General features: G+C 41.6%; 2 protein-coding genes across 5 annotated transcripts in view; both read right to left on the bottom strand.

The window, feature by feature from the left end:
* Positions 1–15524, bottom strand: part of RFX1 (regulatory factor X1) — a 58827-nt gene extending 43303 nt beyond the window's left edge. For 3 of the 4 annotated variants that reach the window (XM_063294356.1, XM_063294357.1, XM_063294355.1), the window contains exons 1-3: positions 15301–15416; positions 12609–12722; positions 6087–6422 (exon numbers count right to left, since the gene is read on the bottom strand). In XM_063294356.1, coding sequence (XP_063150426.1) covers positions 6087–6378 — 292 coding nt within the window. In that variant the 5' untranslated portion in view covers positions 6379–6422; positions 12609–12722; positions 15301–15416. Of the gene's footprint in view, positions 1–6086; positions 6423–12608; positions 12723–15300 lie in introns of all 4 variants that reach the window. The other variant, XM_063294358.1, reaches the window with a different exon arrangement.
* KHSRP (KH-type splicing regulatory protein) overlaps positions 1–23549 on the bottom strand; it is a 292174-nt gene that overhangs the window by 25367 nt on the left and 243258 nt on the right. The gene's annotated exons all lie outside the window — the stretch shown is intronic.

Below are 23549 nucleotides of genomic sequence, written 5' to 3' on the forward strand. Positions count from 1 at the left end.
GGCATTGCAACTCCAGAGGATCTTGGATGAAGCGGATTATCTGGACCCCTTTCAGTCAGGTTTCAGGCCTGGATATGGAACAGAAACAGCATTGGTCGCACTTATGGATGATCTCTGGCGAGAGCGGGATGGAGGGAGTGCATCCATCCTTGTTCTTCTTGACCTCTCAGCGGCTTTCGATGCCATCAACCATGGTATCCTTTTGGGTTGGCTCAGGGAGTTGGGGGTGGGTGGCGTAGTTTTGCGCTGGCTCACCTCCTTTCTCCAGAGCCGATCCCAGCCGATGTTAAGAGGGGAGGAGAGATCAAGCCCATGGCTCCTCCTTTGTGGGGTGCCGCAGGATTCAGTACTCTCTCCTCTCCTTTTTAATATCTACATGAAACCACTGGGTGAGATCATCCGTCTCCACGGGATGAGGTATCATCAATGTGCTGATGATACTCAGTTATACATCTCCATCCCAGGGGAAGTAAGTGATGCTGTGGCTGCCCTTTCCAGGAGCCTGGGGGCTGTTGGGGTCTGGATGGGGAACAAAAGGGTTCAGCTGAACCCTGGTAACACGGAGTGGCTGTGGGTTAACGGTCCCTCGGTTTGGAGGAATTAGCCATCTTTAGTTCTGGATGGGGTTGCACTGCCCCAGACAGACGAGGTGCGTAACTTGGGGGTCCTCTTGGACTCACGACTCCTGCTCGAAGAGCAGGTGGCAGTCGTGGCCAGGAGGGCCTTTGCGCAACTTTGTGCTGTGCGCCAGTTACGCTCTTTCCAGGATCGAGAAGCCCTTTGAACAGTCACCCACGCCCTGGTCATCTCCCATATAGGCTACTGTGATGTGCTCTACAAGGGGCTACCCTTGAAGAGTATCCAGAAGCTACAGCTGGTCCAAAACGCAGCTGTGCGGATGATTTTATGTGCTTCAAGATCAGCACATATAACTCTGCTGCTCTGTGAGCTACATTGGGTGCCAGTTTGCTTCTGGGTCCAATTCAAGGTGTTGGTTATCACTTTTAAAGGCCGACATGGCATGGGGCCAGGTTACCTACAGGACCATCTCATCCCCATTACATCAACCCATCCCACCCAGTGATGCAGAGGGGGCATGTTGCAGACCCTGTCTGCAAGAGAATTCCATCTGGCAGGGTCCAGGAGGCGGGCCTTCTCTGCAGCAGCTCCCGCCCTTTGGAACATCCTTCCCCCGGAAGTGTGGTTAGCCCCCTCTCTTCTGGAGTTCAGAAAACAGCTGAAAACCTGGTTTTGTCACCATGCTTGGAGTGGGAAGAGGAAGAGCCATTCTTGGGGCTGGTTAGTTCCCTAGCCCTGCAGGGACCAGCCTTACTCCTTTATGGGCTGAATTTGATCTGCCCTTACTTGGATTTTATTGTATTTTATATTTATTGAATATTGGTATTATTTATAATTTTATTGAATTTTAAATTGTTTTTACTGTGAACCATCCCCCGTGTGGGGGAGATGGGCGGTGATAAATTTGATAAACAAACAAACAAACACATAAATAAATGTAACAGTCATTGAGATTCATACCTTGGCAAGTCAACATCATTTACTAGAAGGCACTTGTGTGAAAGGCAATCACGGCAACATAATCTACTTGAACCTGAGCCAAATCCATACTTGCAGAGATTTGTTCAGTTCAAATCCACTGAAACAAAGGGAAACTGAAGGAGTAGCTATTTAACTTTAGCATGAGCCAGAAAAGAAAGTGACCAGACCACAAAGGCCATTTTCTTGACCTGTCTGAATGTATTTGTAATTACAAGGGGCAAATAGCAAAAAAGGGGACAATTAAATGATGAGTTGCCTACTCACTGAGTCAAGGAAATTATCAATAACCATTTAATAAAGGATATGAAGCAACTCAGTTGGACTATCTATAGTGAATTTTAAGGTTGTATTTATAACCATCTCTCATTTTTTTCAGTGTAGCTGAAAATCAGCTTCTATTTGCTGGATGAAACAGTCAGTGTAACTCAAAACCCTGTGTATCCTTATATCAACAAAAGGTATCACCTTAACCCTTTATTATCTCTGATCTTCTCCAATGCACATGTGAAAGTAGAATTCAGCATACATTGAAAAGGAACCCTTAAGCTGAAGGAAGATTGATTTTTAAAAACTGAATAAATTCATATAAAATAAATACCTCATTAAAATGCAGAAGAAAGAAATATCTGCATTTAAAAAGAAAAACAAATAGTTACTACTGCAGGGTAGTTGATCTATGGCCTATGGGTTACAGGCATTCTCAAACCCCTTTCTTACTTTTTTTTAATAATAACTTCATTACATTTTAGAACAAATAGGCAAAATCTAACAGAAATTAATAAAGGAAGAGAAAGAACAGAAATGCAGGAAAAAAAGGAAAAGAACAGAACAGAAATAGGAAAAGGAAAAGGAATAACTCCCAAGTTCTTTTACAACAGATATAGGTAAACATACATTAAACTCTTACTCTAAGATTACAACATAACATCCATTTTTTCTATTGTCAACTATTAGTACTCTAAGCCCCTTTCTGTGTTCCTCTGGACTCCTAACCCAAATCATGCTACCAAATATAAGTGGCAAGTTGAGAGGATTTCCTGTTATTTAGTGCTTGGAGAAGATGTGCTAACTTTCATTCATGCATAACCTCAATCAAAAACAATCGCTGCAAGCAAACCTGGTATACCCATTTTTGTGATATTATTGTGATATTGTGATACTACAAGGCAGCTCCAAAACAACAACAACATTAAAAGTTCAACTTCCAGATGCCAAGCGATTAACCATTTATGGTGTACAAAGCAACAGACACAGAATATAGGAAATTGTACTACTTGAATTTTTATATTTAACTCAAATTTTGCTACAATAGACTCTGTTCTTAACTATGGGTCATCCTTAACTCAGGGTGTTCTTAACCCAGGTTCTACCTGTATTCTGTTATTATATTAGTTCAGACAGCTTGCTCATTTAGCCCAGTAACATCTGCTCTGAGAGGAACCAGCTCTCCAGGAAATAAGGTCTTTCTCTCAATTTCTTAACTTAAAAAAACAATCTGCAAGCCCACTCCCTCCTTTGTACTCTGTTGACTTCCTCAAGACACAGTGAAGACTATTATAGCCATGTACAGTTTCCATTTATTTCAATCAATCTGCACATGAGAATATTACTGGACAGATTTTCCATCCTTCTCTAAACTCCCTGCAATCTACAGCAAAAACGTGTGGAAAATTCACGTAATATGTGGTAGTCATACAAGCAGCTCAGGTTTAAATTCCTATTTGTGATAAAATCCAGCTGAAACTAAATATTTTCATGTAAAGGTAAAAGATATCCTTATGTCAAGTCTGTCTCGTGATGATTTCATAACCATGTCTATTATTTATTCATTATTATTTTATTATTTTTATTAAACGTATTATGGCCATCCACTCTAATAGATTCTGGGCAGCTTACAATATCGAAACATACAATTAAAACAGTAAAAAACCTGAAACAAAACATGACAGCCTGGACTAAAAACAACTATAACAATAACTGCATATGCAATTTTAAGCAACAGTGCCAAAATTATTTGCCATTACTTTTTTCTGGTTTTTTTTTTACTTTCTAGTCCTGCCTGCAAGCCCTGGAATTCCCTGGTGGTCTCCCATCCAAGTATTAACCAAGCCCAAACCTGCCCTAGCATATTGGAAGCAGCTTTCATCTAGGGTCAGGCAGATGTTGCAATATTTTCAGCTATTATTAATGTAAACAGAGCAGTTAAGCAATCTATTCCATTTAATTCCAACTGGCCTGGAATCTCACCCTTGCAGGTTCGTGCAGGGCTCTGATGCAGAGTTCATGTCGTATCTTCTAAAACTTCAGACACAGACTGATATTCCTGAACAACTATTGAAAATATATGGGCAAATTAACTGTCTACCATAAAAATCTGATTAGTGAAAGAAAAATCCTGTTGCATACAACAAAGGGGGAAGGGGTTCTACTCTCATCACCATACCCAAGTTCTAAATGCAAATCTTCATTGTTGATGCAAGATCCAGAATGAATTTGTCGAGACTATTCCGTATTTGCTAATTCGCCTACTCAAAATTTATTTTTAACCGCAAAATCAATACTTGTGATGCTTTCGCAGTCATTCGTGGACAAGTAGAGCGAGGAGAAATATGAGTCACCCGATGAGCACGTTCCCTGCTGAGGTTTCAGTATTCACTAATTCAGTGTTCATGGCAACTTCACACAACGTAACTACCACAAATAATGAGAATTAACTATATATTCAAAAAAAATGGACACCTGTTCTTAGTAGCTGGTAGAGAATTAGAAAATATATTTAAAGACAAATTAAACGCTGGGCCTGGCAATCCTCAATGAATGCAAAAACAGCTCTCTTGCTTCAATTGACTTTTGAGAGCCAAGTTTAAATCCAAATATAAATTTATTATCTGGCCTGAGCTTTCAACATGGAATAAATCACATATTTCAGTACATTTAAAACTGTTTACAATAATCTTTCACACCAGCACATACATACACACTACAATGGAACAACTCTAAAATATAGTGGTAAATTTAAGAGAGTTGCATGAGAGTAACAAATTACTACTTGAAATTCACCTTACTCTTCTTCTAGTAAAGATAAACCAAGAAGCAATGAAATGCTAATCACACAATTATAGATTTAAGGAAAGTGGAGAAATTTTCAAATTATAAATACACTCAGTTGCCTAGATATGCTATGGGATCTCCAATAATTATAACTTTTGAAGGGAGTATTTCACAAATATATTTCAAAGCAGTTTAAGGGATTCTCTTCTTGAAGCAATGGGGAACATTTCCTAAAAGCTGCCCAGGAAGGATATTGCCAGCTACTACTGTCAGTATGCCCTAATTGGTTGAATCAGAAATATTTGACATTTGGGCTGATTATTCCTTCACTTGATAGTCTTTACAGAAGTGGCAGTGATAATCAATGGCTTTCACAAGCTCCCTTCCTTGAAAGCTGTACAGGTAGTCCTTGACTTACTACCATTTGTTCAGCAACTGTTCAAAGTTACAACGGCACTGAATGAAGGGACTTCAAATGGTCCCTGAAGTTATGGCCATTGCAGCGCCCCCATGGTCACATGATCAGAATTCAGGTGCTTGGCAGCCCACCCACACTTAGGACTGCAGGGGCGCTTCAACTCCCCCCACCCGTCTCCCCCATCTATGCCCTTTTGGCCTCCTGCACTCTGCGGCCCCTGCCCTAGTTGACCTTCCCCATCTTCTTGCTCCTGCTGACCAAGCATGCCCGGCCTGGCCCTTTGCAAGGCAGCTGCTGGCCACACGAGGCTCTCTTCCCAAGGTTGCGCACAGTGGTTTCCTTGCGAGACCTGAGGAAGATGGCTTCATGTGGCTAGCAACTACCTCACAAAGGGCCGGGGCAGGCATGCCTCATCAGCAGTGGGAGCAAGGAGACGGAGAAGGTCAGCTGGGGCAGCAGAGTGCGGGGTGGTGAGGGCAACTGCAGCTGGGACTGGACTGGGGCGGCTGGGGCTTCCCAGGGCGTGGTGGCTTTGCACCATGCTGCTAGACAGGCTGGGGCTGGGCTTCGCATGGTGCAAAGGGGCTTCCTGGCATACTGTGGCTCTGGGGCTGCAGAAAGCTTGCAGCCCCAGAGTTGCGGCATGCCAAGAAGTCCCTGAGCTGCAGTGTATTCTTTCCCCGGCCTTCTTGAGCTCACGCTGCACCACAGCACACCCCTCCCACAACTCATCTGTGGCCTGCACTGGCCCTCCCAGGCCTTCCCCACCCCTCCGCAGCACCCCCATGCTCCTTACCTGGGACTCTTGCCTCTTCCCACTTAACAACCTGCGCACCTTGGGGTTGCGACAACAACTGGGACTGCCCGGGATTGCCGTCACTAAGCAATGCAGTCATGCGACATTGTGCTTTACAACCCCACTGCTTAGCTACAGAAATTCCAGTCCCAATTGTGTTCATAACCTGAGGACTATCTGTAAATACACTGCATTTTGAAATGCAAGCTGTCATTCTTTTCTGGCAATTTCCCCACTCTCCTTCACCCCTTAAGCACTTACCAGAAACAGTCACTACAATGTACTGCTGTGGGGCTGGTGTTGGTGTTTGTTGTCCAGTGGGTGGAGCCTGTGTCTGAGAAGTTGGGATTTCTGAGACATACTGTTTTGGAGTTGACTGCTGCTGTTGCTGCTGGGCACCTTGCAATTCCGCCACATACTGTTGTTGAGTTGCTGCTGCCACCACCACTGGTGTTGTTGTATTTGCTGTTGCTGCTGGCTGTTGCTGAGACTGTTGCTGTTGTGATTGCTGTTGGGCTGCCTGTAATTCGGTAACGTAAGCCTGTGTTGCCATGCCAACAGTGGGGAAAATGATAATAAATAAGGCTTTTTTGCTTCCTTTCGTTGAAGAAAAAAGGAAAAACAAATAGAACAAAAAAGAAAAGAAAAACAATCAATTATAAAGCATTCTACAGACAGAAAGAACTCCCTACAGTTCTATTCACTGAACAATAACTTAATAACTCACCATGTTTAACATCTAATTGCAGTCAATTACAGAAGAGAATAGCAGCAGATACGCTCATCACTGCATGTGGAAAATTAGTCTGGAAAATTAACAATGCAGAACTCTAACGTATAATCCACATGACTGCTCAAATCATATTTTCAGAATTCTTCCTTTATGCAACACACAAACCTGCTCACAATCCTCAGAAATTCAACATTCTTACAGTGCTCAACAAAGCTAGTTATGACAAGAAATGGGGGACTGAGTATGGTATTGCAAGACTGGAAGTAGGCTGCAAACTTGCAAGATCCAGAGTCAAGTTGTTCTCTATTTGTCACGTTCTGCTCCCACTGTTTCTGGTATGTTAAATAAATACATAATGATGTGTCCTCACCAATTTTGTAAACTTCCATAGTATTTTGTACTTCTGTTTTTAAATAAATTCAGTAAGCCCCTATGGACAATATAAAATCATATTCTATTTGATTTTATATGTGCAAAAACCACATTAATGATAAATCCCACAACTGACTACCGTAATCACAAACTAGTATTGGGGATGGTCAAGTGCTTCAAAATAACCCTTTTTATTGTCTAAAGCCATAAGAATAATGGACAGAAGTCTGCAGAAAACTTCAACAGCAATGTTCAGGATAGCCTTATGTTATGCAGTGAGGCTGTGTAAAGCCCTCAAAAGCTGCTTCATACATGAGGGAGCATATACAAAGCTTCTTGAATTGTTTAAGCAGCTGTGTCATTTCCAAGGCTCACATAACTAATTCAGAAGCTGCTCTTGGATTTCTCTGCATGTGTATGGATGCACTGATCAGTCTTCAAATGGTGAAAAAAAAAAAGTGTTAGGATTGTAATTGGAAAGAAGTAGGGTGGAGTAATGACGATTTTGCTCAGCAGTCTGAAGAAAATGTCATTAATATCTGAAAAATTGATATACTTCAGATGTAGCACAAGAAATGGGCTCAACAGCCCTAAACTGGGGCTTTGGAGTTGAGTTTTGATATTTAGTGACTGTGAAACTGGAACAAATGCTTGAATTGGTATATGAAGTTTTAGCCCTTGCCCATCTTGGCTTATAAGAGCTAAGAGATGGAGCAGATCCTGGGACTGATGCTGGCTACCTTGATAAACATAGGAATGTGGCTTGAAGAAGACTTTCCTGGACCTAGAGATATATGAGAAATACCATCCAGTTGATAATACCCCCTCTGGTAAAGATCCTCAAAAGCGTAAGAGCTAGCCGTCTTCCAATGTTCTTGTAGGAAACAAATTATCTAGACCAGGGGTCCCCAAACTCTTCAGCTCATCAATCCCTTAATGAAGTTTCAGATTGTTCATCAACCCCCAAACATTTATTATATGAAAATAATGTAATAAATACTACTTTAACTAATAGTACTACAAACAACAAGGACAACAACAATCCCTTGGATAGTCCCATTAACCTGTGGGGGGTCAATACTGACCACTTTGGGGAACTCTGATCTAGACTGATTCTATACTGGTTTCCAGCCAGGATTTTGACTAAGAGGCAGATGACTAACTTCAGAGAAGTAATAAAATGTGTTATCCACATTGATGCTGTAAGATTGTATTTTCTCCCAATAATGTTACATGTACTGTATATATGGAACCACCACAGTTATCAAGCTTTTGAGTCTGGACTAGATTAATATGCCAAACTCTATTTCTTCTTGTCATCCAAGTCAAGGCCAGCTCTGAAGTTACAGAATCACTGCCTGAAATATAATAGGCCAGCATCTTGATCCCCGTTTTGATCCCTACCACCAGTACCAGCTACTTGGTCCCCACCACCCATACCTAAAAATGCCATCCTATTTGGATTTAACTTCAGCAAGTTAAATTCAAATATGATGGCATCTTTAGGTATTAGTGGTTCCCAGGTTTTGAATCAAATATCTTAAGTCGGATTGCCAGTGAACCAGAATGCTTTGGACAGCTTTGGTTAGCTCATTATCATTTTCTTTGGGCAGGGAAAGCCTGGCCACAGGAGTTCATACTCCGGTAACTTCCCACAAGCAATGTGCTCAGTAGGCAAAAGCTGCTCCTTCTGCAGAAGATAGCAACTAGATTATTCTTAGGAACAACATACAGAATTCATATAATACCTGTTGTAAAAGGATGTTACTAGGTAGCACAAGTAGCACTTCTGCTCTAAGTTCAAGATTTTAATAATGAAATTTAAAGCTCCAATCAGCTTGGGACCTCAATATTTCAGGGTATATACTTGCTTAGATATTAATGTCTGCCAAGAATATTTTACTCTTCCTCATAACATTGTGAGTGGTACATCATACAAAGCAGTACCTTAATTACGGAATGCCGTCTACTCAGAGGTGCAATGATACTGAACTTGACTTTGTTTTGCCACCACGTTAAATCCTGACCATTTACGCAATACCATGAGTCTTACTGACAGCAGCTACAGTAAGTGTGTTTATATTTAATTGTTACAGATTTTTAAAAAATGTATATTATATAATTGCTCTTTTGATTGCACTTTCAAGGCATCTGTTAATGCAATTAAGTTTTGGCCAGTACAGGCATCACAGCAGAACAATGTAGAGGCTATTTATTTATTGGATTTTTATTCCATTTGTCTTCCAGGAGTTCAAGGAGCATACATAGTACACCCTCCTTCAATTATTCTTCACAACAACCCTGTGAAGTAAATTAGGCTGAAAGACAGTGACTAGACAATCATACTCCAATGAGCATCCATGCTTGAGAGTAGATTATACTGTGCAACATGCCATTAAAACTTGTACCCTCATTTCCATTTTGAAGTGAAAAAGACCCAAGTTACATATCACTCACTGCATGTGTAACCCAAGCCGAATTTGTTTAATAACTTTGCTCAGCTATGGCAGAGGGGCTCCTTTGCCTTCTAAATTACTCTTTGCAGCATGCAAACTTGAAAGTACAGAGGGTTGTTTTGTTGGTGAAGCAAGAGATCACATTGTTATTGCTTTAAGAAGACTGGTTCAAGCATATAAGCAGTCACTTGCCTGCATCCCTGATAATTATTGCTCCCAGGAACCAGACAGGGATGAAACAAGGTTCCTTTATTCCCTCAGGCTCTTAATAGGTCACACTAACACAAACTGGCTAGCAGTAAAAAAAAGTATTCATAATTCTTCTGCACTTGTTTGCCTGAATGGATTAGCATCCATTAGCACTGGTATTTATGGCTTCTAATTTCATATCTGACTTGAAGTGTCTTCTACAATCTATCTGGAATTATTTAAGTAGTCTTGGATAAGGCTGCTCTTCTCAGACAGCCAGACAGTATGATTACTGTATAATCATAACATTCTTTTCAGTAACAGAGCTTAACTATTTGTCAGGAAAATCAGAAGCTGCCTTACTGAATCAGAATAGTGGCTGTATATAGCCCAGCACTAACTACTTTTGACAGTATCATTCCAAGGTCTCAGAAGTGAAATCCAGTTCCCGACTCTTCATGATGAACAAAAAACCCTCTCTTTTAACGAAATACACATTACAAATTATTCCAAGTCAAAGTGACCAAATACTTAAAAATACAACACTGAAGCTTAAAAACTATAGGGCTGGTGCAGAGTGATGCCCACAAACCACGATAGCTGTTGTCAGGAATGTGATCACCCTGATTTCAAAAAAAAAACTTACTATACATACAGGTAATATCTTTTTTGAGATTTTATTTCCTTTTGGAAATGCACTATTAGCCAGACATCTCCTTTAAACTAAACCAGTTGCATGCACGCACAACAAGGCAGTATGCTGCTTAGACTGCATTCCGAAGATTCCAATAGACTTACTCTTCTTGTAGGAGCCACACTTGAAAACAACGTGGCTGTTTTTAGAACCCAGAGGATTCAGACCTGATCCCAAGAGGGATCACATATTCATGCCTTTTACTGGTACATAAGGACGTTATCTTTGAAAATCAGATTCTTAGCTAGTTGCTAGCTCCAGGGTCTGTACTGATACTATTGGCTGGGTTGACACATTACACTGCCCATTAACCATGGCCTACAAATTATAATGGCCAATTCACCCAATATGCCAAGTCAAAACCAAGCATAATCATAGTCTGACGTAGCTCAATGTGTGTTTCCATTCTATTGTTATTTTTCACTGTTACATTTGCATATCTTCCTATGGCAAACAAACACACCGCTCCACTGAATTTCACAATTAAATGGGGAGATTAAAAGAGACCCTGCATGCAACTAGTGGAATCATTATTTTATAAGGTACAGTAAGCAACCCACCATCCACTGCAGAATGTGATTTGGCAAAGCATTTAATATAAGGGCACATGCTAAATTTCTCTTTCAATGTGCAGCCATTCTCTAAGATAGAATGCAGGCATCCTATCCATTTCTTTAGGTCACCAGCTTATGGAGAACCCCGTATCATTTGCAATATAATTTATGAAACAGGCATCTATTTTCCTGCAATTCTGATTGAGAATGGCATTAATAACTTGAAACATTCAATTAAACTGAATCTTTCACAAGATTTGCTAAGCTTGCTAAATCTAAAATTCACCAGTGTTTAAGAGTGCTCAAAAAGATACCTGTCTACAGCAGAAAATGACATTACTATATTCTAGATGGAAAACATTTTAGGAAACACTTCAGCAAAATCCGCTAGGAAGATTTCCAGCACAGACAGAGCACTACTAATGGCACCTCTGCTGAATGGAAGGGTAATTTTCCTTTATGCGTAAACATATATCGACATCTCAGGATATAATATCTCTCTCTCTCTCTCTCTCTCTCTCTCTCTATTTATTTATTAAATTTCTCTGCTGCCCATCTCGTACACAATGACTCTAGATGGCTTACAAAGAACAAAAATAAATATAACAGCATATAAATACAAATATAAATATAAAATATAAAAATATAAAATTCAAAATTCAAAATGGGAAATAAGATCTTATCCTGGCACCCTCACAGGGCCAACCACCTCCATGAATAGCTATCACCCCTCCCATCCCAGGCCAGTGGCATAACCATGTTTTTACTCCCTTTCGAAAGGCCAGGAGAGTGGGGGCCCCTGGGTAGCTTGTTCCAGAGGGCGGGGGCCACGGCAGAGAAGACCCTCCTCCTGGACCCTGCCAATCGGCAACCCCTCATGGACAGGGTCCGTAACATGCCCTCTGCCTGACTGGGTGGGACGGGTCGATATAGCGGGGGTGAGGCAATTAGCCACAACTGAGCTAATAACAACTCTTAATAGTGGAGGAGAGTTCAGAATCTGCTTCCTACACATGCTTAACATAGTTTTCAGCTGCAGGGAGAAGTTAAAATGGAAAAGAAGAAGATTTTTACAAAGACTTCTCATGCCTACCCTTGTATGCTTATCTTCTTCTGAAATTTTAAAAATTATTATGTGGGAATTTATGCAAATGTTACAGAGAATCCACAAAGATTCAAAAGGCTTTGTCTGTTTATATGTGTGAAAGAATGACATTGCCTAGGCATTGTAGATTCTTATGCTGATAGCTACGATCATGCCTAAACTGCCCCAATTGTGTTCACAGGATACCCTCTCCTGAATCTGAAAATGTCTCTAAAAGTTAACATTTGTATACATCCAAACACAACCGTTCTATAACAGAACCCTGAAATAATCTCTTAAACCTCACCAGAAACTCAGGAGCAGCATATCATGCCACCCAGTGAGCAGAATATAACCAGATTGCTGCCATATACCCTACCAGAAATTTACCTCTGCCTCATCTGCAAAGTAGAAGTAGCAACATGGGTATAGATGGAGCCCACACAGTGAATAAGAAAAGGAATGCAGCATGGGCAAAAACAGTGACAGTCTTGTCGTTTTTCTTAGAAACACTTTCTGCCATAGCAATAGTATATTACCAGTGCCCAGATGAAATCACCTCTAGGACTGCCATGCAACAAGACCTATTGCAATTTATCTCCCCCCCCACACACACCGACATGCAAAGAACTAGATAGTTTTGACCACTGGATGTTTTCAGCTGAACTCAAAACTAAATATAGACAATATTTTAATAATACCTTTTTCTTGGATGGAATGGTTATCACATGTAGCCAAACTGCATATTCCAGTAAAAATGTTGTATTATTATATTATATGGCATGTAGTTCTAGCTGACCTGTAAATAATTGAACCTGTAATAATAAAGGCCAACATTACTAGTATAATCTAGACTCTCAAAAAGAATCAGAAATTACAATTATTACTCAAGAAATACAAACCAAAAAACCACACACACAAGCACAGCAATTACATGCATAGTACTTATTTTCTATTCTGCCTTTCCAAAAGATACAAAGCAGGTGAACACCTACATCTTTCAATAGCTTTTGGATTTTATATAGCATAGAATAGATTATTCCACAATTATTCTTACTCCATTAAATGAGAATTGCAATGCAATGAACTGTGAAACATATGAAGTTGATTGACTGAAGTTGACTGAAACTTATGAAGTTGACATAATAATTTCCAAATGGTTATAATGGCCGTCTGGTACTGTATTAGAGTGCTAAAGTCTACCTTGCCCAACAGCAGCAGGATCAATTTTAAAATATTTGAATTTGGTTGCCACTATGCAACGTAGACACCATTCTTTAATGCTACAATAAGCACTAAAACCCTGCCAGCCACCCCTTCACTTTCTGTTTGGTATCATAACTTTTGGTTGAAAGGAAATAAAGGGAATAAATGGCAGAAACTGTAGTTTTCTTAACTGCTTCAAAAGCAAATTAAGAGAGCCAGTTTGGTATAGTGGTTAAGAACCAGGCTAAAAACTGGGAGGCTGTGAATTCTAGTCCCACCTTGGGTGAATTTGGGTCAGGCATTCTCAGCCCTAGGAAGCAGGCAATGGCAAACCACTTCTGAAATCTTCTCAAGAAAACTGCAGGGATTTGTCCAGGTAATTGCCAGGAGTCAAAGGCACCCCCAAAACAATGCAAACTAAAGTTTAGATCCAATTCAACCTTAAATCTATAAAATCATTAGACATAAGATACTGTTATGACATCATAACAGTATTTGACATTCAGTATCTCTAGAATAGTAACATTTCACCTTAGTTTAGTTTCACTTTCCAGACATTTTGTTGTGTTTTGTGAAAAGCTCCTTAAAATGTAAAGCAATTCAACAACTTTTGAAATAGGAACTGTTGTTTAGTACCTAAATTAATATCTAGATCTCTCAGAGTGAAGAAAGTGAACTTTAACCTGTCATGGTATGTTAAATAAATATTAAGAAAATAGGAAAGAATCCATTCATATTTCTGCACTGAGAGGAATAAAAATACATAGATGACAAGTCTTAACTTCCCTATCCATAATCATTCTTATTTACCTTATTCTTAATATGTTAACTTATTTACCTTATTCTTATCATTACTCTCAGCCAACTGTGGGGTGCTCTAATACCTAGCCACAAGCACAGGAGGCAAATAATTTTACCTAAAGCACTCTGAAACACACACCCCTGTGAAACAGCATGGTTTTTTGATATCCCTGATATATTATGAATTTGCAGTAACATTTAACAGCAATGTGTTTGCCTTATTTGACGATTCTGACACAGTGTCAATTCCATAAGCTGGGGTCAGCAACCTAGCACATACAGTTGATTCACACTGTGATTTCTATCTATTCAGACTACCTTTTATTCTTAAAAAACATTTCCAGTCCTGAGTTACCAGAGAATAAAAATGAGAACTTCTGCATAAAACTTGCTTCATCAGTGAGCAACAGGTTTGTCTAGAGCACAAGGCCTAAAAACTCTGGTTTCAAAATCTTCCAGCACTCTTAGCAGTATCTGCTCTAAATATGGTAATATATTTTATGTTGTGAAAAACTAGTGGTATTCCTATACAGTACTGCCTATTCCACGGGTGGGCAACCTTTCACCAGAGCAGACCTGGAGCTTTATTGAGAGCCACAGAGGATAGGGGCAACAAAAAAATTAAAAAATAAAACACTCTCCCAACATAACTCCCAAATTCTTGAAAACAATTAAGTAGCTCCTTACTCAGCAGCTTCTAGTCACAGATTGTCCTCTTGCCTAAAAGTGACTTTCTATGACCTCTGGCCAAGAGTCTTCCCAGCTCTGCTACCTAATCTCTTTTTTTTAATTTGAGGTTGAACCCACTAAAGGCAATCAGATGCTCTATAATTAACCTATGACCTTTCCTCATGGGAGTTATTCCACCAAATAGCTTCCTTTTCTAAGACCAGGATTTAAATTAAAAACCTTTAAATTATTTTAAAACTGTGGTATTTTTTATTAATTCTCATAAGAGCCACTCCTTTGGATCATTAGCGCTACTACGCAACTTCACCAAGAACAGCTCATGCTCGTGACGTCACCGCGACTTTATGACGCTGTTTGAAGTCAACCATTCTCTCCTCTTTCCCTCTCCTGAGCAATCGTCCGCACCCGCCTCTCTCTAAGTGTCATTGGCCGCCCTAAGCGTTTCCACCCGCTCCTATTGGCCCTCTCGCCCACCAATCACCGGGGAGCGTCAATGCTCCTCCTTTCAGGGCCTGGGCCCTTTCCCGTCAAGCCCTGTTTGGTGTGGCCGCGGTAGGGCCCAACACCCTACCGCGGAAAAAAAAAACCCTCACTTTTCCGCCTCACTTTTCCCGACTATTTCGGGAAAGCAAGAAGGAACAACAGGCTTCGCCATTTTTTTGCGGGAGAAGGAAGGGGAACCGGACTCGAACCCACCTGGACCGTCCCGGCCCCGCGAGGCCTCGTCCCCTGAGGGGAGGGGCGGGGACGTTGTCGCGACTATCGTGCTCTCTCTCGATTTTGGCGGGAATCGCGCTGAGGCAGGGAGGGTGGGCGGTTGTTGTTGTTGTTGCCGGGCTTCCTGGTCGCCACGACTACGGTGGCTATGGCGCCCTCCGTGTTCCCTCACCGGGGCAACTGTTGCTACCCACTTCGGTGCGGGGAGGGGGGAATGGGTGGTGCCTGAAGTCGATTGGACGGTGGCTAAGATTTATTGGGGTGTTCGGCTGTCAATCACTTCCCAGCATTTCCTTCTTTCTGTTGATTCTAAGCCTCGCCTCATTCTGGAAACTTCACTCTTCTATTGGTGAATCTAGTAATCCTAACTACGGATTTGATTAGGAACCTGTCATTCTAGCAGAGGGGTGTTTCCTGAAGACAGCACGAACGAATTAGGAGCTGGCAGTTTCCTACTGGCTAGGTGGCTTTTCAATAAGCCGTGGGAGGGGTTGAAAGTCTCGATTTAGCTCAGTAAACGCATGCGTAACTCCTTGACTTCCGGGAAATGCAGTTTAGATGCTGCAAAAGGCCTTTTCTGACTGCTTTAAAAACAAGTAGCTGAAGTGTAACGGTCGTAGTTAATTGCACTTTCTACCCCTTGAATCGTTGTACTGGAAGTGATTCTGTGGATCACACCAAGCAGTATCTGGTTTCCAGGATGGGCGATCAGATGGTTTTAAGCAAACCCCACCAGCAGGACGGGAGAGAGCAATTGCTCGTTCCTGCTGCAACTCTCCGGCTGGCATTTACAGGCAACGGTTTCTGATTCTAAAGATACCGTCAAGCAGTTATTACTAATTGCGATTGAAAATCTTATTCGCGTTTGACATCTTGCCACAAATGCAGAAATTTCAGTAGCCTTGTTTGCACACACCAAATCAAAACAGCCAGCTATATTTTAGCCAGGGGGAACCCGGTCTATGTGATTAATCCAGGGCGTTGTGCAAACCCAGAAAACCGAGTTGAGACAACCTTAGTTCAGTCAACTATGGGTAATTGTGATGTGAATGTTTTTTTTTTAAATCCAGGTGATCAGTAGATGGCAGCAAAGAGCGACAACACTATTTTGCTGTCGAATATTGATCTGGTTTTGCTGCCCAAATCTCAAAACGCTGCTAAATTAAGGCCATTGTCGGTTACCTGGATCAAAGCCTATTGCCTTCGCCTCTCCCTTGTGAATTTCAGACCTTCGATGTTGCTTGAGGCTGACAAGCCAAAGAAAAGCGAAGGTGTACAGAGTTTAAATTGTAAGTCATCACAGCATACAAGACTGTAGAATAACATCACTACTTTTTGTTCAAATGAGAAGGGAATATTAAGTTTTCATGTTTGAAAGCGTTTATAAAATGCATATGGAGTTGTGTATGCAGACAACTTTGGCACAGTCTGAAAAACTGTTTAATAGATAAATTGAAAGCAATGAAGAGAGATACTAAATAACTTATATTCCTGCATCATACCTGCTCTTTAAAAAAGGTCATACCCTACTGAAACTAAGCCAAAACAACTGCAACTGAACTCACATTTTCCCTTGTCACCCATACCTTTTCCTTCCTGCCCCCTCAATATCTTTCGCTTACATCATGTTTTTCTTCTAGGTAATCTAGCTGAGGTATTGGTAGATCCTTTTTATAGAAGACTGAAAGAAAGCTAACTTTACAACATCTTAGATATGCTTCATTTTCTCACAATGCTTTTAGATTTCATTTGCTCCAGTGACATTTCAATGCACGGACACAGTATACTGAGAGATTGTCACACCTGAAACATTTGGATTCCAGGTACAGAAGAGGCTGGTATCAAAGTTAAACATAAATAAAGAAAACTGAGTTCATTGAACTGAATTACTATGGCTATGCTTTAGGTAGGCACCATGTGAATACCTCCCTTGGTTCCTGTAAGATTTCTTATCCCAATGGTAGTGAATGGGCAGGTAAGCTTCTGTTCCACATTGACAGCCACCCATATTTTAGTTTCAATCCACATTCAAGCCAGCTCCGGCATGACTTGGAGTAATGTAACAAGGTTACTCCTTCCTTTCTACTAGTTAGAAAAATGTCTGTCTTTTCAAAATTCTCTCAGCAGAAGTTGGGAACCAAGACAGAAAGAAAAAGGCATTAAACAGACTTTATTTAAATTTATGGGTGATACGATCATATGGCTATATTGTAAATATTCTGGGTATACAATAAATTGGAGTAAATCAAATATGTAGGTTCCAAATTTAAATTTTTTATACTGTCCAGAAGCTATTGAATATCTAGAGATCACTATGCCAAGGAAGATAACCAGTTTAATGGATAAGAACATTTCAAAATGTATCACTCAGATGAAAGAGGATATTAAGGAGTGGATAACAATACCCTCAAGAGTGTGGAGAATTAATGCTGTGAAAAGAAATTTTGCATCTGGAGTGAAATATATTTTGAGAACAGTGCCTATGTTGGTTTCACTTAAATATATTCAAATAGATTGAAAAGTTAATGGTTAAAATTTTAAGGAAGGACAAGATACCCAGGATCTCCTTGTTAAAATTCTGTCGTATGATGATGTTAGTTTTAATTTTCCTGATTTTAAACAATACCATTGGGCTTGTTCGTTAACCCCAACATTATTGTAATGGAAATGTACCACTGTGAGCTCAGCTTGAAAGTTGTTTGACATCTTGGCAAGTTCTTGGTTCTAATTACAGTAGGAATTCAGTTGCTTTTCCAGCACTGGAAGCAGTCAGAGGTATTTGGGGCTTACTGGGCAGAAGATTTAAGTTAGATTGTTTTCCTCTCGAGGAATTTACACTTTGCACTAACTTTTATTTTAAAATGGCTGGTAAATATTTGGGAGTGGGGAACATGGGCTCATTATCCTTAATCGACAATTAAGTAATGATACCTTTACACTTTTGAGAGTTTACAAAACAAATAAAATTTTCCTAGACAGGCTGAATTGCAATAGGTACAGTTAAAACACTTGTTATGTACCTGTGTTTTGCTCATATGACTTAGTAGTGTGAGAGGAATAATATGAAAGAGTACTGTTTAAAGAAAAAAACCCCTGTACATGCCTCAAACTCATGAGAGAAGAAAAGGGAGTTAGCCACAGAAGGGTGAACAGACCCTGAACACTGATAAAATTGCTTAGGTTAAGAATTTGTAGCTGATTGTGTGTAGGATGGCTGGCCAATAGAAATATGTGTTTGGTATAGACCTTGAAACAAGAATGAGAAAGGGGGTGTGGAAAATCATCCCACAGATCCATAAATCTAGTAACTAGTTCAAAGTGTATGAGATAATGCTAAATGTCTGGGAAAACAGGAAGATTGTGAGCTGAGCCCTCGAAGGAGGGGGAGGACAGATAGGGTATAAAATTATTGATTTTGGATACATTCAGGGTTCCTTCACACAGGAGGGAACCCGCCTTTGCAAACGCGTTACCAATAAACTCTTGTCTCTGGATTATCGAACCTTGTGGATTGAAGTTCTTTTGGGAGGTTTTCCCGCTGACAGCCTCTAAAATTCCGGTTACTGGATGTGAGAGAGAGAGCTTTAACTGAAAATTAACTAACGGTTTTTAACTACCAAATTTTTAAACAAAAATAAATTTGGACATATGCAAGGAATTTAGAGTGCAGAATTGCAGTATCCTATGTTATCCAGTCAATGGCTTCAGGATATTAGATATGTTTTCTATGAGCTGTCGATCGGAAGGTCGGCGGTTCGAAACCGCGCGGCGGGGTGAGCTCCCGTTGTTAATCCCAGCTCCTGCTCACCTAGCAGTTCGAAAACATGCAAATGTGAGTAGATCAATAGGTACCGCTTCGGCGGGAAGGTAACGGCGTTCCGAGTCGTCATGCTGGCCACATGACCCGGAAGTGTCTATGACAACGCCGGCTCCAAGGCTTAGAAACGGAGATGAGCACCGCCCCCTAGAGTCGGATTCGACTGGACTTTACGTCAAGGGAAACCTTTACCTTTACCTTTAACACTTATTTAGTTCAGCAAAATATTATCTTCAGGGTCTGTCCCCCTTAGCAAAAGTAAAAAAGGTTGGGCTCTCATCCTTTTTATGCTGGAAATGAAATTTGAAGGAACTTTGGTACACTTGTTATAGGCATATGCACGTTATTCCTTATGGTTAGATTTCATTAAGTTTGTAAGGCTACCTAATTCAAAGCAACTCTGAGTGGTGTAGAACAAATAAAAACAGTTATCAAAAGATGAAGCAATAAAGAAGGTTTGTCATACTCCTACTCTTGAGGGCTCCACTATCCAAGTTAGTTCGAAGTCTGATAGTAAAACCAGGTTTTGAGAGCTTTTTAAAATAAGATTGGAGGTCTGGGGGGCTAGACAAATGTCAGGATGCATGCTGTTTCAAAGGGTAGGAGCAGTGATAGCAGTGACTTCCCATTAGATGACTTTGTTTTATTGACAGGACCCAGAGCATACAAACTCTGTCAGGTTGGACAGGATGGGCAGACACTATGGCAGAGAGACAGTTCCTCAAATAGCCAGACTTTATGATCACCAGCACCTTGAATTGCACCTGGAAGCCTAGATGTTAGATGGGCATACTTAGCCATGCCCATAGCTACCTATGCTGTTGTGTTCTGAACCACTTGCAGCTTCTGAGTGGTCTTTTATGGCAGCCTTATATAAAGCACATTACAATAGTCCACACACAAGGTGACCAAAGCATCATCATCATCATCATCATCATCATCATATGACTGTCCAAAGTATCTCCTGGTCCAGAAAATGGTACAATTGGCAAACAAGATAGATCTGTGCAGCAGCCTTCTTGGCCACAACTGCCACCTGCTCCTTGAACAGGAGCTGTGAATACTAAAGACCCCCAAATTGTGCACCAGCCCTGAGTGGGGAAGTGTCACCCCAACCAGGGATAAAGATGGATAATCTAGAGATCCCAGGGTCTAAATACCTGCAGTCATTCTTGCTAGGGATCAGCTTGACCTTGTTCCCCATCCAGACCCTCACAGCCTCCAGACACTGGAATAGGTAATTGACAGCTCTGTTTGATTGACTCAGGGTTGAGATATACAACTATGTATCATCAGTGACACTTATCCCAAATTGATGCATAATCTCACCCAGCAGCTTCATGCAGATGTTCAACAGAAGGGGTAAACATGTTGAACCTTATGGCACCCCACAGAGGTGTGGGGCTTGATCTCTCCTCCTGTCAGCACCAATTGGGATTGACCACTAAGAAGGGAGAACTACTGAAGTACCATGCCCTCCCCATAATGCATGTAGGCAGTCCAGAAGAATGTCATGGTTGGTGGTATTGAAGGCTGCTGAGAGATTGAGAAGAACTAGGATGGTTACACCAATCTCATTCTGGCTTTGCCAGAGGTCATCAAAAAATATTACCAGTGCCATTTTGCTATGTCCTTATCTGAAACCTGACTGAAAGGAATATAGCCAATCCATTTCTTCCAGAACCCTCTGGACCTAAGCCTGACCAGTAAAAAGGCATGATTGGAGACAGGACAAAACTTGGGTCCAATGACAACTTCTTTGAGGAGGGGACACCTGCCTTCTCCTTCAAGAACAATGGGACCAACACTTCCCTCCAGCATGGACCCAACTACGTGCCACCTCCCAGGAAGGCTTAACAAGCCAGAAGGGACATGGATCTAGTAAACAAGTAGCTGGGTAGCAACCCTGAGTATCCTGTCCACTTCCACTTTACAGGTGCAAGCTCTTCCCACGTAACTAAGCTTCAGTCACCTTCAAAGGACCAGCTTGGAATCCAACTCCAAGCAAATCCTTTTACTTTATCTGCCAGACACCTAGAGTTCACCAAGTTCACCATGGCTCTGCAAGTGGTCTTGTGACCCTCCCCAGCAAGGAGTGAGTCACCTTAAAGAAAACTGCTGGGCAGATATCGGTAAATGTGATAAGAGCAGAAAAATAACTACATTTCACCACTCTTATCACCACAAAGTAGTCCTTATATGGGCTCTTGTGCTTGGTTGACTTCTCTTCCAGCATTTCACCTCCCAGAGTTCCTCAGAGAACCAAGGAGCTCTCCCAGATCAATGCACAGTGAGAGGCTGCAAAGGAGCAAACCAATCTAAGGTCCTCATCGCCAACCCATTCCAGCCAGTGACTTAGGCAAACCCCAAGTTCCCTCCAGAACCCTTCTAGATTCATCAGTCACGTGGGGTAGACTGATCTAATAGGTCCCACCTCCCTGCAGAAGGAAGGAGTAGCATCAGTAAGCTGAAAAGCAATCATGGTTACCTGACCATGAAAAAGGAGTGATGGTAATGTACTCAACTGACAGATCATATCTCAACTGAACCAAGACAAAAATCAGACCCAACATGTGATCCCTCCCTCCACCCCCCACAACATGTGTCAGACCCTCAATAACCTTGCCACACTTGCTGAGGCAGCCATGAACTTCTGAGCTGCCCCTGACTCAACACCTGCTGGTGGCAGATTATAATCTCTATGGACCATAAACCACAGGAACTCCACCATCAACTCAGTAACAGAATCCAGCGGTTCAGGCAGAGATGTTACCAAGCTACAGGGAGGCCAGTACAAAAGCAGCAAACCCAGCTGTTCCCTAGTGCCCAGCTTCAGCCAAAGGGTCTCACGTCCAGTTATATGTGAAGCAGAGCCTCTGAAAGCCAATAAAGCCTCCTGGATAACAACTGCCATCTCATCCCCCATCCCTGGGCTTGCAGCTGGTGCCAAATGTGAAACCCAGGTGGACACATCTCCAAGAGAGGAACTCCTCCCTCCAAGCCCAGACAGGTCTTGGTTATATATGCCAGGTTGGCTGCCTTATCCAGAATCAAATAATGGATGAAGATAGTATTATTAGACATTGACTGGGATTCAAAAGCAACAGTTGGAACCCAGGGCCACCAATGATCTGGTGTAATGGGCGGTAAAAATAATCTTGAGGAACAGGAGGAAGAGCCTCACCCAAGACAATGGTCAGACAGAAGAAATTTGAGTCTGAGGCAGAAATGTAATTCGACAAAGCATCTCAGGCTTGACCCTCCCTAATTCTCTCGAAGATAAAGGGAGGGAGGGGGGAAGCACATTCAGACATGCAAGATTCTGTTATTGTAACCTTATAATAAGACTATAATAAAAATAACTGTATTTTTAAATAAAATAACCTTATAATAAAACTTACCATAAAAATAACTATAGATCAAGCATTCATAACCACTGTTTCACCACCTTGATCTGTAGTTCAGTCTTCAGCTGAATCTCCAGCCCAGAAGCCAGCCAGTTCTCAAGGTGAGCTTCTAATCAAGCCCCCAGCTGAAGCATCAGGTCAGACTCCCAACAGTCTGGCAACTTCAGAGCTAGGCTGACTATACGTCCTGTTTTGAACGGGACCGTCCCGTTTTTTCACCATTTCCCAACCATCCCATAGTTTTAATACAAATGTCAGTTTTGTCCCATTTTTTAAAAACGTCGGAACCGTTATAGGGAAAAGCGGGAAAAAATTGAAATTGAATTGGAAAAGGAGGCTGACTTGGCAGTAGTTCTCAATCCAGTGGGAAACCTAGAGCAAGAACTGCAGGAACAGCTGATTGGCGGTGAGCAAGGGGAAGAGTCGCTGCCGCCAATCAGTGCAGTGGAAGCTGGTCGGAAAAGCGCGCCCAGCAGAAAAGAAGCCAAAATGGTGGGAAGAGAATAAAAGGGCGTGCCAGAGAGGAACAGGTTATCAGGGACAACTGTTCACTAGACTCCTCCATTCCTGTCCTCCTGTCCCAGCTCGCCACCGCCCTCAGCCCTCCTGCAACCTCTCCGCCCAACGCTACCCCTGCACCAGCCTCTCCGGACCCAACCATTGCTGCACCTCCCCCTCCTGCACCTTCCCAGCTTACTGTCAATAACGTTTTTTATCGTGTTTTTCGTGAATACAGAATGTTACATAAGTTTAACCCCGTCCCATTTTGCCATCCCAATGTCCCATTTTTGTCTCCAGGAAATATGGTCAGCCTATCCAAAGCCCACTAACTGGCTGTGTATCTCCACTCCACTACTGTTGCTGTCATCACAACCACTGTTGTTGTCACCACTGTAATTATACCAAAACCCAGTAGGGGTGTGTGAACCCACTCAAACTGTCCAACCACCCCCACTCAACCTTTTATCCATTTCTTCTTCCTCTGATCACCCTGTGTCCAAAAC

Source organism: Candoia aspera, chromosome 2, assembly GCF_035149785.1.
Source record: "Candoia aspera isolate rCanAsp1 chromosome 2, rCanAsp1.hap2, whole genome shotgun sequence".
Taxonomy (NCBI): domain Eukaryota; kingdom Metazoa; phylum Chordata; class Lepidosauria; order Squamata; family Boidae; genus Candoia; species Candoia aspera.